Source organism: Sphaeramia orbicularis, chromosome 10 (genome assembly GCF_902148855.1).
Source record: "Sphaeramia orbicularis chromosome 10, fSphaOr1.1, whole genome shotgun sequence".
In the NCBI taxonomy this organism is placed as follows: Eukaryota; Metazoa; Chordata; class Actinopteri; order Kurtiformes; family Apogonidae; genus Sphaeramia; species Sphaeramia orbicularis.
Genome location: NC_043966.1, coordinates 4,935,340 through 4,954,295, shown reverse-complemented (window position 1 = coordinate 4,954,295; position 18,956 = coordinate 4,935,340). Strand labels below are relative to the sequence as shown.

At 42.3% G+C, this 18,956-nt stretch overlaps 1 protein-coding gene across 1 annotated transcript in view; it reads right to left on the bottom strand.

The window, feature by feature from the left end:
• The window catches only part of fat2 (FAT atypical cadherin 2), a 119,514-nt gene that overhangs the window by 89,824 nt on the left and 10,734 nt on the right, over positions 1-18,956 (bottom strand). Inside the window, exons 2-3 of the mRNA XM_030145411.1 lie at positions 3,422-6,680; positions 454-765 (exon numbers count right to left, since the gene is read on the bottom strand). Of these exons, the coding sequence (XP_030001271.1) occupies positions 454-765; positions 3,422-6,677 (3,568 nt within the window). The 5' untranslated portion in view covers positions 6,678-6,680. The remainder of the gene's footprint in view (positions 1-453; positions 766-3,421; positions 6,681-18,956) is intronic.

Here is an 18,956-nt window from a genome sequence, read left to right as displayed (position 1 = left end):
GACGATAACCAGCACCGTCTGACCAATATTTGTCTCCTCCAAGGTCACTGTAATAATCTGTATGTTTTCAGTATTACACGTTCAAACAGCCTGGATCCTGTCGAACACATTTAAATGAACTCAGCAGGATCTTTAGTTGGTGACTGGAAGCAAACGAGCCTCGTTTGATTAAATTTACAGGAATTCTGAGGTGCGGTGGAAATCTGAAGCATGCAGATTACCAGGAATTCTTCTACCCAGGTAAATATGTTCCTGGTGCTAAAAGTTAAATGGGTTCACGAGGTGATGTGGACTGTCCTCCTTTGGTCCTAGTCTTCCAGGTGGGTTTTCAGACTCTGTTTCATTACTTCTAAAGGGTTCCAGATGTTTCCTCTGTCAGTTTCATGAAGGCTGACGTACCTGTCGGTCCTTCTCACACATCAACACTACCTTAAAGTCATTTAACATCCGTACCTGTCTTGGGGTCTACGTCGAAGTAGGTCCGATGCGCCTCCATCATCTGGAAGGACAGTTTCCCCTCGGACGACGTGTCTCTGTCGGACGCTGACACCTGGAGGACAGACTTGACCTGGGCCACGTTCTCCTGGACGGACGCAAAGTAGACGGGCTGCGACAGCTCGGGGGCGTTGTCGTTGATGTCCAGGACCTCCAGGAAGACGTGAGTCCAGGAGACCAGGGGCTCGGTGCCCAGGTCGGTGACGTAGACCGACAGCCAGTAGTGAGGCAGTGTCTCACGGTCCAAGGCCTCCGCCGTCTGAATCACACCTGAAACATGTGACAGGACTGGGACTGAAACATGGATACTAGTACATACATGTTCCACCTCAGCTGTTACGCCTCAGGAACCAAACAGTTATAGGTTCACGATGAAAACAGCCTGAGTGGAAACAAGATGGATAAATAGACTGACAGTAGATGAACAGACCGACAGTAGATGAACAGACCGACAGTAGATGAACAGACCTACCTGTGGGCATTAAAGTAAACCTATAGACCTGTAGACATGTAGACCTGTAAACGTGTAAAACGGTAGACCTGTAAACCAGTAGACCTGTAAACCTGGACCACTGAGCCTGAACTAGTCCCTCAAAAGGAGAATACAAGGGAACATGTAGAATAACTGAGCTAAAACTCTAACAGTTAATGTGAAACCTGTTTAATATCCCTCTGGGACGTCTCCGTCTTATATGTGACTGTCCACTGATGTCCACTGTCCTACAGTAAGACCACACCTACAGACAAACATATAATACCTTCACATTAACTGTTTGTACTTTAAAGCATGACAGGATTAGAATGTCTTCGACTGCAGGACACGTCTGACTTTGACGTGGATCGGTGAAGTCTTTCATTTTACAGACCCTCCATAATGTAGAGATCATCATCATCATCATCATCACGGATCCACACTCTGACGTCAGTGAATCCTCATATCTGTACCCATGATACACTGCAGACAGATTTATGTATGTTTCTGTCATGTTTATGGACTGAAGAAAAGAAAACATGAAGCACTTTATATTAAAGACAAATGGAGTTGGATTATTTGAAGTATTTCCTACCAACAGTGGAGTTCAGATGTTTCCAAGTGCTTCTATGAACTGAGTCGCTGAGTTTCTGAACAGATGAAGTTCAAGTCAATCTGAACCAACTGATGAAGACAACCACTGTCATGCACATCTACATTCATGTTTGCATTCTAAAACGTCCACATTGATGCCCCTAAGGCGTCTGGATTTGTTTTTTCTCTGCAACAATCATTTTTGTTGCCAAAACTAACAAAATTGTCGGAGTAACACAAGAGGCTGTATCCCTCAGGGAAGTTATGAAATGAAGCTGGGACTGAGAAGGATGGGATGGACGCGTATTTGCTTCCAGAGGCAGGTTTAAATTTGGAAACCCCGGGGGGATGCTCACAGCTCAGCCACACAGATACTGCAAGTTTTCTGAGCATGAAGCCCTTATGACAGAGAACTCTGTTTGCCCTGATTTTATCGGAGGCTTAAGTGCAGCTAATGGAATGCATGAGGATCCACTGAGAGGTCGTAGGGCGCCGTCTGATGGAAAATGTACAAAGCACCCCCCCCCCCACTCACAGGAAACCTCCAGTTGTAAAACCATGAACATGTCTCATCTCATCGTCAGCCAGAGGAAACTCGAGCAGGGAATTTACAGCTTTACACATCATGTGTGACAGACTGACATGAGCATGTTCTTCTAAAGCACCGTTTATGTGAACTTCAACCTAATTCAGACCACGGCCCATCAAAGGCTTTTCAAACTCAACCAGGTTAATGAGTTAACGATCCTCCTGATACCTTTAGACAGACTAACACATTACACAAATACATTCATAAACAGGTTCAGGTACATATCAACTACAAAAAATAACAAAGTAACACAATCACAAACAACAACAAGGCCTTTAAGAGTAACAATTCAATACTCGCCCAAACTCAGTGCAATAATCACCAGACATCATGTCTTCAATTTTACCTGTATATAGCCTATAGTACCTGTATATATCCTATAGTACCTGGTTATATCCTATAGTACCTGTATATATCCTGTATTATCTCTATATATGCATCCTTTATTACCTGTATATATCCATTATATTTTATATATCCTTTATTACATACACACACACACACACATTATGTTGTATATATCCTATATCATCTATAAATATTTGTTATATGTAGTATATATTCTTCCTCTGTAGTATAGAGTTGGTTTTTGTTTTTGTTTTTTTTATATTTTAGTGTTTCTTTGAAGTTTTGTATATTGTCAACATTTTTTGGTATAATTTGTTATATTTTTCCTCAGTCTATACAGTCTTTTTATACAGTCTTTTTTATACAGTGGGTTTTTTTCATTCCAAGTGTTTGCTGCAAAAAAGGAAACAGAGCTGCTAAACTGATTTTAATTGTTCCTGTAACAGTGACAATAACGTCCTGTTCTATTACATATTAAAGTCGTATTCAAACCACTGTAAGGTATCAACACATGAAGGATCATGGGAGTTGTTGTTTTTACTTGAAAAGCCAATGAAAATGTGCCTGACTGTTCCCTTTACATCTATGTATATGCACATATTCAGTCACTTCATCCTAGTTGAAACAAAGGTAGCGACATGATGTCATGTGACCTGATGAAAGGGGTCGTTTTACATATTTATAAAAACATATACGAAAAACTAAGGACATACATAAATAATTAAATCATTGTTAATTTTATGACCAAACAGTCAGCTGACACATAATAAGACAGATGTAACCTGAGAAGTTGAGGCTCTGAGTTCGTGGATCTTTAAGGAGCTTCAGATCCACTTTAACCATAATGACAGATGAAGCGCAGATGGTTTTAGTACTAATAACTATACAGACCATAACAGTCAGAGTCACCGTAGTCTTCTTACCTGTTTTCTCATCAATGGTGAACACTCCTAATCCAGAGCCGTCATGTATGTGGAACCGAACGACTCCATCTTTGTCCCGATCCTTGTCTGAAGCTGTGAGCGTGATCACCGGTGTCCCCACGGCGGCGTCCTCCATCACAGCTGCCTCGTACACAAACTCAGAGAACATCGGCTGGTGGAGGTTCTCGTTCACATCCAGGACCTCAATTTCAACGAAGCAGGAGGACGACAGGGACCGAGGGTGTCCGTGGTCCACGGCTCGGACCGTCAGGTTGTACAATGGCTGCCGCTCAAAGTCCAGCTCCCTCTCCAGGATCAAAGCGCCCGTGGAGGAGTCCAGGTGGAAGGTCCCACTCTGGGTATTCTTCAGATTGTAGGTAACAAGGCCTCCACTACCCAGGTCTAGGTCGACACTCTCCACCCACACCAGGAGAGTTCCTACAGGAACATCCTCAGGAACTTTTACTTTGTAGACCTTGGGTACAAATTTGGGCGGGTTATCGTTTATGTCTTGTAAAACGACCACCAGGTCAACGGTGGAGAACATCTGAGGGCTGAGCTTGGCCTGATCTCTGGCTTCGATTCGGAGATCATATCTGGGTGAGGTTTCTCGATCCAAGCGGGTCGTCACCGCCACCTCCCCCGTCAGTTCATCGATCCTGAACATGTCTGTAGACGTCAGCAGGGAGTACTGGATGTTACCGTTTGTTTCTGCGTCTGGATCTGCAGCTCGAGCTGTAAAAATAACAGAGTCCAGTTCAATGTTTTCAGGAACACGTATCACGTATCTGGGCTGCTTAAACACCGGAGGATTGTCATTGACGTCGATGACATTGACTGCGATGAACTTCCATGCAGACGTCTGCGGCGTTCCCAGATCGTAGACGGTGATATTTAAGATGTAGAACTCTTTAACCTCCCGGTCTAAAGGACAAACTAACTGAAGTTCACCTGAGAACGTGTCGATGGAGAAACATCCATCCTCATTCCCGCTGGTTATGGCGTAGACCAGTTTACTGTTGAACCCAGTGTCTCCATCTGCTGCTTTAAAACGGATAATGGTGGAATTCAGTGGAAAATCCTCTGCCAGGTCGATGGAACCTGGGATGCTCAGGTCAAACCTGGGTGAGTGTTGGTTAGTGATGTGTTTATCAGAAAACGTATCTTCCTCCTGACTGGTTAACCCAGGTTTGATGGATTGTATGAGTTTATTTGCCAGCTGTTTGAGGATACCCGTTTCATGGCAGCGCAGCGTTGCATCATCACCTCTGTTGGTGACGGTTACCCTGACAATCGAAACCTCTGAGTAGTGTTTGCCGTCTGTGGCAACTACCTTCAAATCAAAAGCACTGGCATGAATGGGGATTTGTTGGTTCAAGGTGATCGCTCCTGAAAACGAGTCAATCGCGAACACTTGGAGCTCATTTCCTGATTCAATGATGTACTTCAGCTGCTGCAGCTCATCTACATCGATGGCTGACAGCTCAGCGATGGTGTGACCGATGGGTAGGTCTAAAGGTATGGTGGCGTTACAGCCCACCCTCTGAAACAGTGGGACGTTGTCGTTGACGTTGTTGAGGGTAATGGTCACAGGGCATTCGCTGACCTGACTGAAGGGGCTCCCGCTATCAGAGGCCCAGATCCGGAGGTGGTACTGGCGCTTCACCAGCTCATAGTCCAGGTGTTCGGCGGTGGAGATCACGCCTGTAAACGGGTCTATGGAAAACGGCAGCGGTCCCGAGTTGGCAATGGCGTATGTTACAAATCCATTCCTGCCTTTGTCGTTGTCGAAGGCTGACACCTTTAAAACGCTGCTGCCAACAGGAGTGTTTTCATCGAGCGTGGCCTGGTAGGAGTTCTGGGCGAACTGTGGACTGTTGTCATTTTCATCTGTTATTTCGACCACGATGTGAGTCTCAGCTTCACCGTGATTGGCAATTACTTCGAACTCATAGCGTTCCTTTCTCTCAAAATCAAACCTCTCTGTAGTGACGATAATCCCCGTTTTGGGGTTTATCTTGAATTTTGTTGTATCTGGATTATTTTTGATACTAAATGTAACGTTATAGGTAACAGCAGTGACTGACACTTTGACAACATGAGTTTTAGGAGGAGAAAACTCACTCAGTGTGACAATGTAAGTGTCCTCTAGAAATGCCAGTGGGGTGTAGTGATACGCAGGGATGTGGATCCTTGTAACTGCAGACAATAAACTGGGGAAGCTCCTGTCTTTTGCTTGGAGGGACAAATTCATCCCAAAAGGAGACTGAGACCAGATAATCTTCTTTGTTGAGACCACCTGGAAGTCATTGCCCCTCACACCTAAAGGGATTATCTCAAAACACTTGCGGGGATCTCCTCCGACTATGTTAAGGGACTCTACTGGCTTAACTCCTTCTTCCACATGGACATCGATGCTTATTTTCCCATCTGTGGAGAACGTGGGCTTAGTGGTCAGTGTGATAACCGGAGAGGCCTTTGACGTCTTCTGTACATTCACAGTGACCTTGGCGACATTTCCAAACTTCTGAACCCCAGATATCTTCTTGGTCCTGTCCTCGGCTAATACGGTGAGGTCATACCTGTCCGTCCGGGTGTGATTTAGCTTTTTGAAGAGGCTGACGGTGCCCGTGAAGGGGTCGACGACAAAAGGATGAGCTCTGCTGGTGAAAGAGTAATAAAAGTCAGCGTTGCTCCCGAGGTCAGCATCGGTAGCACTGACTCTGACCACGGAGGACTGGAGCGGCAGGTCCTCCCTGATGGCCACGTTGTATGAGGCCGGATAGAAAAGCGGCTTGAGGTCGTTAGTGTCGAGCACCTGGACCAGCACCTTAGTCTTGGTCTGGAAGTCCGAGGTGCTTTCTCTCGCCTCCATGGTGAGGGTGTAGGAGTCTCTGACTTCCCTGTTGAGCAGCGCCGAGTTACTGCTGCGCGTTTTGATCCTGAGAAACACGAAATCCCCAACTTTGAACGCTTCTGCCTGGAAAATCTCATCGTCGTCGCCTGAGACAATGTTATATCTGATTTCCCAGAGCGGATCGGTCATTTCGATGCCCATCTTCACTGGCGTGTCCACGTACGTCCGGGGGGCCGAGTTCTCATTGATGGTGGTGTTGTAGAGGTGGTGCGTGAACCTCAGTGGCGAGCTGTCTTTACCCTTTACGAAACTCTCCTGACATTTGGCCACATGAAGGAGGACGATGACGCCAAAGGTGAGGAGCATGGACCCTGAAGCTGCCATCTTCACCACTTCCATGACCTGGAAACACAAAGAGAAGGGCAGTGAAACGTGGTGTCAAAGAAGGACTTCAGCTACAACCACAGTCTGCACCACCGTGTATGTCTGCAGATGTTAACACACTGTTTGATGTTAAAGGTCAGTTGGTATTTTGAAGAACCCTCATGTATTTTGCTGAGTTTTCTACGTTTCAGTCAGCCATTGAAATGATCTAAGACTATAAATAGTTCCTGTACAAATAAAGACTAAACACATACAATTATAAATGTTATCTAGGACTGGAATCAAACATGTTACTGGGATGAAAATGATCCTGTCAGTCAGTATTGATCAGTATTTATCCCTACAAATGTACATTTATTTCTTTGTGTACTTTCAGTTGAGAAGCTGATTTTGTATCCTGAGTGAAAGTTGAAGGATCCACACGGTTATTTGTGGTTATTCAATTAAGGAAAGATAAAAACAATGTAATTAGATGACGATGATATCACAGACACAATAAGATAAAACACACCTGCACTGTCGTGTGATTGACTCCTTATTTAGCTTATTTTATTTATTCTCACTTAAAGGAAATGAGCTAAATCTGAGTCCTTAGCATTTCGTTAAACCCTAAAGGCAAATCAAATGTGAACAGATGAACCTATCCTGTGATGATGGCAGCTGCTTGTCTCTGATCATCACCGTCTGATATAAATAATATCATGATAATTATTGTGTTTTGGTTCAGTATCTCCTCCATTCTGAGGTGACGTCCAGATCCACAGCTTCATAAAGACGACATCCTGAACAGCGACATTACAGTCCAATCTTGTTCCAACACGTCACGACCAAAGAACAGAAAACGGCACATTGTTTGAGGAGGAGGAGGAGGACCCAACCCCCCCGAAGGCCTTTCAGACCTGCAACAGCTGAAACCTGCCCCAGAATTATTCCTTTGGTGGCAAATTACTCGTAAACACATGAAATTATTACAGCTATGCTTTAGTCATTGTGGAGTTTAAGGACTCGTTCAGGCCTGATCCCTGTGTCTGTGTGTGTTTTAGGACTGAGGATGTGGGGGCGGTGCATTCAATGACCCTGGAGGCATCAGCGTTAATAAGACGCTCAATGAGCCCAAACAACTCAGAGCAAAAACAGTCAACACTCACACACATTTGACAGAAAACGACTGATAATGAAATGTCCATAATTCAAAACCATAAATGAAGTGGATTAAAAGCAACCACATAAAATCCTCGAAGCCAGTTATTTTCTGTCAGAAACACTCAAAAAAAACAACCATTAAGTAAATTAACTATATGTAAGGATGGTAATAAGACAGATCCAAAATGAAAGTGCAGTATTTTCAGTCAATTAATGGCAACAAAAATCAGCAGAACCTCCACAAACTGAGGAAAATGTGGTGGTTTCGTGTCCGTTCTTGTGAATTTCATTACAGAAAAAAATCAGGGATAAAAACTCATCAGATGTGAAATGTTTTATGTATCAAAAGTATTTCGTGTTTTTTGCATCAAAAAATATGGTTTGTTTGTAATACAAATGTGACATTTAAAGGGTTAAAATATGACAGTTATGGAGTATTTGGCATTTTTTATGGATCAAGTTGATGAAATAAATAGAAAATGTGAAAAAAAAAAAAAAAAAAAAAAGATAAACAAACTGAAAAATGATTAAAAAAAGAGTGACATCACTTCGACACTGTGCAGATTATGCACTTTGGTGATTGGACAGACTTCTATGGGTGGGACAACAGAGGGTTAATCAGGTCTCAGCTGTGATTGACAGCTCAGGGTCAGACTTTTGTTCCTTCCATTTGTTTACTGAAGCCCATTTCCTGTGGACAAATGGCTCGACTGTAGCCGTAGTGACGAGGTTACACCAAGCAGACCTAAAATGAAGTTCAACTAGTCAGTAAGCCCCACCCCTTCTGTCCAAATATGGTCACTCTTGGGTCCAGTGGACCCTACGGTGCTGGTCCCAGCTCCTCCATCCACCGTCGGTGTTTCCCACAGCGGTTGCCGACGGTGTCCAGACCGTCTCCAGCGTCGTCCCAGATCCGTGGGTTTCCTGGGGGTTCAGGTATGCGTCTGCAGGTCGGCTGGCGCTGCAGGTTTCAGTGGAGGGTGACCGGTATGTGGGGTTTTATCTGAGCACAGGCACTTGCTGACATACATTACAATCAGATTAACACACTCAGGGTCAGTGTTTGGGTTTGAGGGAGATTTCAGGCTCTTGTCAGATTGTCTTCAGAGTCATTTTTCATCTCGTGTTAGACCACGCTCTTCATTTTCACACAGAGAACAAGGTGATGATGTGTATCAGACACCAAGAACTGAAGAACAAAGCGCTGCTTCCTGTCTCACTGCAGGACATTGGACATTATGGGATGGTGGGAGTCAGGATCCACATGGACTCATGTTTCCCATGAGGTGGTTTTAGTGGATGAGGATGGATGACACACACACATACAACTGTGTGTGGATGTAACGAAACTGACGAATCAGAATTATTCATTTAAAAAGAGGAACATTTAGGATGACAACATGGGGGAGCTCAGATCTCAGACCTGCATTCACCTGTTTGATACAGATTATCAGCTTGTATTAAAAAAAACTGTTCATCAATTTCAAATTTAAAACTAAGAAAAAGAAAAAATTATTCGAAAAGGAGCGGGATAACATGCAACTTATATACCCCTCCCCCAAATCCATCTCTACTGGACACAAAGTCCCATGATCCACAAAATATCTCCAGAAATATGACACATATAAAAAAAAAACCTCTGTCCAAGCCTACATACAGGACATTCATTGTGTATCATAGTCCATTATTTCTATTCATATAATACACAGTTTATACGTTGGATAATAATACCTGAGGCAAAAGCTCATAAATAAACATTAATGTTGAAATACTGCACCGATAAGATGATGAGTTAGAGCCACTTGAAGTAAATCATTTCTTTTGGAGTGGGAGGAGGGAGTAATATTTACAGGCAAACCCCATAAATGTAAGAGGAAACAAATCAAACTCTCTGGTATATAAAGATCATTTGTGTGGAGTCAGTCAGGTAAAATCCCAGATAAAGTCAGAGTTCACACTAGGGCTGCACGACTAATCGGTTTTAAATTGAAATCGGAATTTTTAATTAGGACGATTTTTAAAAAAGGAAAATCGCCAAATCGATTTCATCTTTCTCATGCCTCCGGGCCGTGTGCCTCAGGGCTACCGTAGGCTCCTCCTCCTATCTGTGACAGCGGTCTGTCACAGAAGTCTGTGTAATGACCCCAGATGTTAAATCTGTTAATGGGCCCGCAGTACTTATAGCAATATAAGCCGTGGTTTCACGCACAGATCCCGGAATTGAAATATAACTGCATGTGGATCACTCATCTTCCGTTGTCCCGGATCCGTACTGTACTGTCCTCTTCCAATCTGGGTCCGGGTTGCGGGGTCAGCAGCCTCAGCAGAGGAGCCCACACAGCCCTCTGCCCACACACATCCACCAGCTCCACAGACAGAATCCCTCCAGTGTGTCCTGGGTCGGTCTGTTCCACGCACGGATCCCCCAGTTTAAATAGAACCACATGGGGATCTCTCATATTACGTGGTCCATGTACGCACGCCTGATGCCCGTCACTGACTTACACTGGTATCACTTTTGTGGACCCAAAAAATTTAAAAAAAAAAAAGAAAAAAGCTTTTTTTTTTATTATTAATTTAGTCCTCTTACTTGCTAAATTTTTCATTCACAAATGTAAGTTCTGTAACACAAAACCAAATATTATTTATTTTTTGAAAGATATTGAACTTTATTTAAAGCTGTTAGATAAATCTGGAAACAAAAAGGCTCTAAAAAAGTATTTGCTCTGATTTGGACACTGTATTGTAGTATTTCCCCTGGCAAACTGTTGTTATTTTCTTGTTGTATACATTGTTTGTATACTCTAATTCATTCAATAAAGATTTAATGAAGAAAAATAAACTTCTGTGGGTTCATCATGTGATATCATCACAGATTTGAGGTCAGAGCAGCGCCTTGCATTGTGGGCTGCTCATGAAAACGACATGCTGACTTCTGTTGTCTTTTGTAGTTTTACCCAAAAATCGAAATCGAAAATTGAGTTTTTAGAGGAAAAACAAATCAGGATTTTATTTTTTGCCAAAATTGTGCAGCTCTAGTTCACACCAAGGTTATTATCGTTAACGAAAACGAACGAAATGACGAAAACTAAAATTGAAAAAACATTTCCGTTAACTGAAATAAATAAAAACTCTAATTAAAAGAAAAAAACGATAACTAACTGAAACTGTATTGTGAGCTTACAAAACTAACTAAAACGTATAAAAATTATGGATACAATTCCCTTCGTTTTCGTCTCTGTCAATGTCGGATTGATATGAAATTAATTTATTTCACTTCAGCAGTTTGAGCTGGTGACACCATACGACACTTCACAGTCTGTCATGTCTGGTCATTTGTGGTTTCCAGTGGTCTTCTGGTCCCCACTCTACCTGGAACATACAGACTAAAGCTGGGACAAAGCAGCACAGTCCTGTCTGGGGTTTACTGTAGTGATGAGTGGGGTCGGGTTTTTTTTTTTTTTTTTTTTGGCGTACTGTGTGTGTGCGCGTGAGTGACAGAGACAGAGCTGAGCTAAAGGACAGTCAGTGTTGAACTAGCATCCAGGTTAAAACTGGAGAGTTTATCACCATGAAAAGGCCTTCCAAGCCCTGAACTGCACAGTTTAGAAGAGGAGAAAAGAGGAGGAGGAAAACTAATCCAATTACAGAGGTATGGAACCTGTTAGAATGTTAAAAAACGTTTGATGTTACTAGCTACAGCTAGCTGAACTGAACTGAAGCAAAGTTGGATAATAATGGAACTGGAGATGATTAAGATATGAGAGATCTGCTAAGGTGTGGTTTACTGATGAGGAACTGGGTTAGATATGTTTATAAGTGGTTTATATATGTTTCTATCTGCTTTAACTGCTGGTTAGCTGGTTTATAATAGGTTCCTATCTGGTTTAACTGCTGGTTAGCTGGTTTATATATGTTTCTATCTGCTTCAACTGCTGGTTAGCTGGTTTATAATATGTTTCTATCTGCTTTAACTGCTGGTTAGCTGGTTTATATATGTTTCTATCTGCTTTAACTGCTGGTTAGCTGGTTTATATATGTTTCTATCTGCTTTAACTGCTGGTTAGCTGGTTTATATATGTTTCTATCTGCTTTAACTGCTGGTTAGCTGGTTTATATATGTTTCTATCTGCTTTAACTGCTGGTTAGCTGGTTTATATATGTTCCTATCTGCTTTAACTGCTGGTTAGCTGGTTTATAATATGTTCCTATCTGCTTTAACTGCTGGTTAGCTGGTTTATATATGTTTCTATCTGCTTTAACTGCTGGCTGCTTTGTGCATCTCCTCTCATGCTTTGCACATCTTCGCATTGTTTCACGTAAGTGACGTTGTGTATGGATTGCACCCCCCCTCAACCTGCTATAGGGAATTTAGACATTGTACGGTACATTGTGTCTCTGCTCAGTCCATGAGCCGCCCTAACCCGACCCCCAAATAAAGTGTCCAGGGTAACACATATCCACGCCTCACTAATTTCTTTGAATAGGATGATGAGGAAGATAAAATATATGAAATAACTAAAACTAATACTAAAACTAAACTAAACTAAAACTAAGCATTCAGAAAAAAACGATAACTAATAAAAACTAACAAACCTGCTCTAAAAACTAATTAAAACTAACTGAATAAGAGAAAAAAAAAAGTCAAAACTAATTAAAACTAAACTATAATTAAAAATCCAAAACTATTATAACCTTGGTTCACACATTCTCCATCTCCATCCCATTATCACAAACAGCAGAAAAATAAACTACAGTCCAAACATGAGACTGACAAGAACCTTTAAAACCCAGACCACACCCTATCATCCAGACCAGATTACGTGTCCACAGTAGAGGATCAGACAGGAGCGTCTGTTCTGTCATTTGCAGGTTTTTCATTAAACAGAAATACTACAGTTATTTTCTACAGCTGAGGGTCTAGACCAGTGGTTTCCAACCTTTTTTGGCTCGTGACCCCATTTTAACATCCCAAATTTCTGGCGACCCCAGACATTCAAAATGGAGACTTTTTTTTTTTTTTTGATTATGTAATAGTTTGCTTTATTGTGCTGCAAAAAACGTTAATTTTAGACAACATTTAGTCTATATAATGTATATTATTATGGACAGAGGCAGTAAAGCCAGGTGTAGATTACTGCACAAAGTGAGAATTTTATTTTCCTTGGTCAGGATATGTACAGTCAGTCCAGCTGTGATTTACAAGACTGACAAGTAATACTGAATAAACAAGAACTCAAACTATGAATATGAAAGAGCTGCAGCATCTGACACCGACCACAATGAATATTTGACAGATAAACAGAACCACAGTGCTGCAGTTTCAGACTCACAGTTTGTCATGTTTTATGGATTGGGATTTTCTTGGTCAATATATGTTTTTTTTTTCTTTTTTTTTTCTTTTTAAATGTAATCAATTACTACAAATTTCAGGTGACCCCATTTTAATTCCAGCTGACCCCACGCGGGGTCCCGACCCCAAGGTTGAAAAACACTGGTCTAGACTGACTCCATCCATTCCTGGACTTGTGTTGTCTCTAATAATCAGATCAAACTCAGTCTATGAGACAGGATTTCACCAGGACCACAGACGATAAAAACACTGAACTCCATAATAAAACACTGAAACCAAACAAACTGAGTCTGAGTCTGTTCATACCTGAACCTGGACCCAACATGGTCGAAACTGGTCCAGTGTCAGTGTGAGCCTGAGGTCCCCAGTGGACACAGATGATGGAGCCTGATGTCATTATTATTTGTCTGTGGTGTCAGATTGTCCCTCTGGTTTCCATCATGGACATAAATGTCCCACTGGCTTCCATGAAAACCACAGTTTTAATCTCACTGCCGTTACATGATAGAACCATATGTCAACATTTGATTTAGATGAAAACTAGTCATATTTGACATGTGACTGGATTCCACCAGTTCAACCAGTGAAAACAGGATGTAAAACCTGGGCAGTGGAACGGGTCAACGTGGATGTGGATTCAACTGTTTATGACCTCTGACACTGACTAAACCCAGGTGAACCTGAACAACACACAGACCACGGACCACGCACACACACACACACACACACACACACACACACACAGATCAGACCCACATCACACGCACCTCCCTCTACATTTCCAACCTGTCTCCACATGCTGATCCACCGTCCTGGATCCAGTTTCACCGTCGCCCCCATGGATCCAGAATCCATCTCAAGTACATGGAATCTGACAGATTCAACAACTGAAAGGTCTGGACACACACACAGACACACACAACTACAGACACACAATGAACAGACACACAACTACACACAGACAGACACACAACACACACAACTACAGACACACACACCTACTACACCCCCCCGGTCGACCCTCCCTCTGTATAAACAGCTGATGTGTTCCTCGCTCCAGACCTGCTTGTGGCTGATGTTTATCACCTTGTCACAAAGAAAAGCTGAGTGATATGAAGACACGATAGTATCAGCTCACACTGACTGACAATCTGACACAAACATGACAAACCCAGGCTCTGAACACAACACACACACACACACACACACACACACACTGACTCCAGTGGGTCAGGTTTACACCTCTGACTGGTTCTGTCCTTTTCATCATGTCTGGACCAGATGGAGTCTAAAGCTTCTGCAGGAACTGTTCTGACACTTAGACCATCTTCATCGTCATCACATGGACCCACTGGTGGACACTTCACACATTCTATCATTGATTCTACAGTTTCACATTTTGAGTTCAGACTGCATCTGTGAAACTACAACCAACCAGCATGTAGGACTGGCCTAGTCTGGATCAGAGACTCACACCTGGAACCATCTGACCTGTAGAACAGTGGAACCATGTGACCCATAGACCAGTGGAACCATGTGACCTGTAGACCAGTGGAACCATCTGACCTGTAGACCAGTGGAACCACGTGACCTGTAAACCACTGAAACCATGTGACCTGTAGACCAGTGGAACCCTGTGACATGTAGACCAGTGGAACCATGTCACCTGTAGACCAGTGGAACCCTGTGACCTGTAGACCAGTGGAACCCTGTGACCTGTAGACCAGTGGAACCATGTGACCTGTAGACCAGTGGAACCATCTGACCTGTAGACCAGTGGAACTACTGAGTTTTTTGGTTGATGACATCATCATGAACTGTCATTTCTAACCTTGGTCCGTTCTGCAGGTCAGCGTTCCCCTCCACCTGTCGACTTCCTGGTCCGTTTCCTGTCATGCGTACTTTGACTCAGACATGTCGAGTCATAGATCCAGATCCAGAGCTGCCGGTCTGGCTTTGTAAACCTCAGGCTGTTTGATAAAGGGGGGGCAGAGAACGTGGGTCCATGCCAAAGCAGCACAAAGCAGGTCCCACCAGGCCTGTGGCATCCAGGTAATTATCCACAAACGTTCACACAAAAGCAGATTGTACTGACGCACTGAGGGTAGAACGTGCTCTTCTGGGGGACTTAAAGGATCTGAGGCGTCTCCTTTTGTCTCTGAACTCTACATGGTATTATTCATCGGACTGAATTCACCCTCCAAACCCATTTCCTGCTTTTTGTGAAGCGATTACGCCCCCGTTCTCTAAAGAAAAGAGTCCAAACAGCCCCCAAATGGAATATAATATGGATGAAATCAGAGGACGGAGACATTTAAGACCAGGCCGTTCCAAAGGAGTCACAGAAAAAACAAAGGACATGAACTTCAGCAGGAGTCCATATAAACCTACACTGGACTAGAACTGTCAACATACACTCACTGCTTCATGGACTCATTTTGAACACACACTTTTCACTTGTGTTCTGGAATATTCCCTTTTTTCTCTTCTGTTGTCTATGTAAATGAAATGGTGGATCATGTGGTTCCACCTCTGTTCCACCTCTGGAGGTAGGACCAGAGCCCTGATAAAGGTGGAACCAGGATTCAGAAACGCTATGGAACAGGAACATCTCTGGTTCAGACCAAGGGGGGGATGTTTGGGGGACTAATGCTGTGTTCCAGGTAACGCGTAACTTTTTGTTTTTCCAACCTCTACCGGTGAAAAGGCACTGGAATGTCAGTCAAACCTGTGACTTCCCACCTGTGAACTCGTACTAGATCGGTGTACTCCCAGTTCAGAGCTCTGACGTCACGTAGCAATGGCACCCCCCATGGATGTGGTGTTTATGAAAATTGTTTATTAAAACAAGGTATGGCTCTGATGTTATTTATCTGCAAATGTTCTGCATAATCAGCAGCTGCTCTAGCGTTAGCTAGTTTTCAGTCCATTGAGCGCAAGAATAAATTAATACCAAAAATGTATCCAAATATACAAATAATGTACAAGGTAGAACAGCTTCTCTTGCCTTATGCACTGTTTTTCCTCCTCTGTTTCCCTCAAATAAGCAAAGAACAAACACCTTTGGCAACAGAAATGATTGTAAATGAGCAGAATGTACGGTCCACCATGCTGGTTTGTTTACATCTAGCTCCCACAATTCCTTGCGCTCAGGCAGTTTGATGTGACTTGCCTGGAACGTTACAAAGTCATAAGTCGTGGTTTGAGGTCGTGACTTACAGGTTCAAAAACCGGCCAGGCAACACGTAACGCGTGTTTTTCCAACCTTCCACCAGTGAAAATGCACTGGAATGTCAGTCAAACCTGTGACTTCCACCCATGAACTCGTACTAGATCGATGTTCTCCCACATCCAAGTTCTGACATCACGTAGCAATGGCGTCCCCCATGGATGTGGTGTTTATGCAAATTGTTTATTAAAACAAGGTCTTGCTCTGATGTTATTTATCTGCAAATGTTCTGCATAATCAGCAGCTGCTCTAGCGATAGAAATGATTGTAAATGAGGATAACGTACGGTCCACCATGCTGATTTGTTTACATCTAGCTACCACAATTCTTTGCACTCAGGCAATTTGGCGTGACTTGCCTGGAATGTTACAAAGTTGTGAGTAGGGGTGTAAGAAAATACTGGTTCTGCAATATATTGCGATATTTCATTTCACATTTAAAAGTACTGTATCGATATTTTTAGGTATTTTTTCAAATGCAGATATTGTGGAGGTTCATTTTTGTTTTGTTTTTCTTTTTTCTTTTAATTCTTATTTAACACTGTTTTATTAAATAATGCTAGTTCCTTTGTTGGGATTGACCAAAAATAATGTTGTCATGTTAGTTCTGAACTAATAGAATATGAACATTTGAACAGGATCTTAAACTGTAATGTCTGTAAAACTATTTTCGTTTTAATACAGGAACATTTTGTGATATAGCCTTAGATCCTGTTGTGAACAGATAAAAATGTGTTAAGTACTTGTGCATGTTTCTGGTGTAATTCCATTCTTTCAGGGTACAATCTTTTAAAAAAGAAAGAAAACCAAAAAAAATATGCCTTTTTAACAGTATCGTGATATATCGTATTGTGATCCTAGTATTGTGATTTGTATCGTATTGCCAGATTCTTGCCGATACACAGCCCACGTCATGAGTCGTGGTTTGAAGTCATGATGTACGGGCTCAAAAACCGGCCTGGAACGCAGCATAAATATGAAATCATATTTAGTGTTTTCTGTTATTGTCCTTAGATGCTGCTGCATCTGTCCAGGCCGTTATTGGAAATCAGAAATGGTTCTCCACCGTCGTATCTGGTTAAACTAAGGTTAAATAAATAAAATTAACAATACTCACACACTTTGTCCATGACTTATAAAAGTTTAGGACCTGAGTAGAATCTGTCTGAACAGATGCCATTTAGTGACACCGACGGAAACCACTGAATAAATAAATCATAAATCATCATCTGACGTGGGTCAAATGTCTTTTGTTTCTTCTCTAAACTCCTCTTTCCAGCCGTCGTCAGCTCTTTCTGACAGGAAACAAAAGGCTCCGACTCAGGCCTTGACGCCACAAACTCAACTAAGCTTCCAGACTTTTCCTCATTTACATAATTGCAAATCTCAATTTCCTTTTAGCATAAAAAACATCAACACCCAGCGTGTGTCTTTTGATAGGATCTGAGCGGGTAATGAGTGTCTGCCGCTTCTAAAGGCGTGATGGATGAGGAGGCGTCGCCCGCTGTCACTCTATTAGCGCTGGCTGCTGTACCGAGGCGGAGACAACACCGAGTCAATGTGTCGACTACAAAGCACAGGTGATGTTTCCTCCTTAAAGACACAGAGTCGCACCACTGGAACATGTCCGCTAAAGGTCAAAGGTCGGGGCAGACATTTAAGGACGTTTGAAGAAAGTGCAATAAACCCCAACAATAATGGAAGTATCCGTGACTGTAATGTGTGTGGTCACAGACGCTGTTGGAGGCGGGGTTTCATCATCCAGGTTCATCCTCATGTATCTGCGGCGTTCGTGTAAATTCTGCCGCGTTATCGGAATAGCACGCCGAGTTTCCATTCTGCACGAGTCCGACACCATGTGACGCCTCTGCATCGCCTCCGTCTGAGGGATTAACGTTCAGTCCACATCGAGGTTTTACTGACGACAACACAGCATCTCACACTGAGAAGATGAAGGCGCTTTTACTAACAAACAAACGCTCCTTAACCCTCAGAGACGTAAGTGGGTCCAAAGGAGACACTTTGATTCTAATGTCTTTGGAATGAAAACATGTTCTGTCATATTCATCAAAAGCATGTTATTGACATCTTTTTTTTCTTTTTTTGTCTTTCTTTTTCTTTCCTTTTTTCCTTCACATCAGTCCTTTAAAAAGAAAAGGGAAAAAAAGGGAAAAAACAAACATGTTATTGACATCTTTTTTTCCCCCTCCTTTTTTTTTCCTTTTTTGTCTTTCTTTTTCTTTCCTTTTTCCCTTCACATCAGTCCTTAAAAAAGAAAAGGGAAAAAAAGGGAAAAAAATGTGTTATTGACATAATTTTTCTCCTTTTTTCTTTTTTTGTCTTTCTTTTCTTTCCTTTTTTCCTTCCCATCAGTCCCTAAAAATAAAAGAAAAAAGGAAAAAACAAGCAAACATGTTATTGACATATTTTTTCCCTTTTTTCTTTTTTTTCTCCCTTTTTCGTTTCTTTTTTGTCTTTCTTTTTCTTTCCTTTTTTCCTTCACATCAGTCCTTAAAAAAGAAAAGAAAAAAAAGAGAAAAAAAGGAAAAAACAAACAAACAAACATGTTA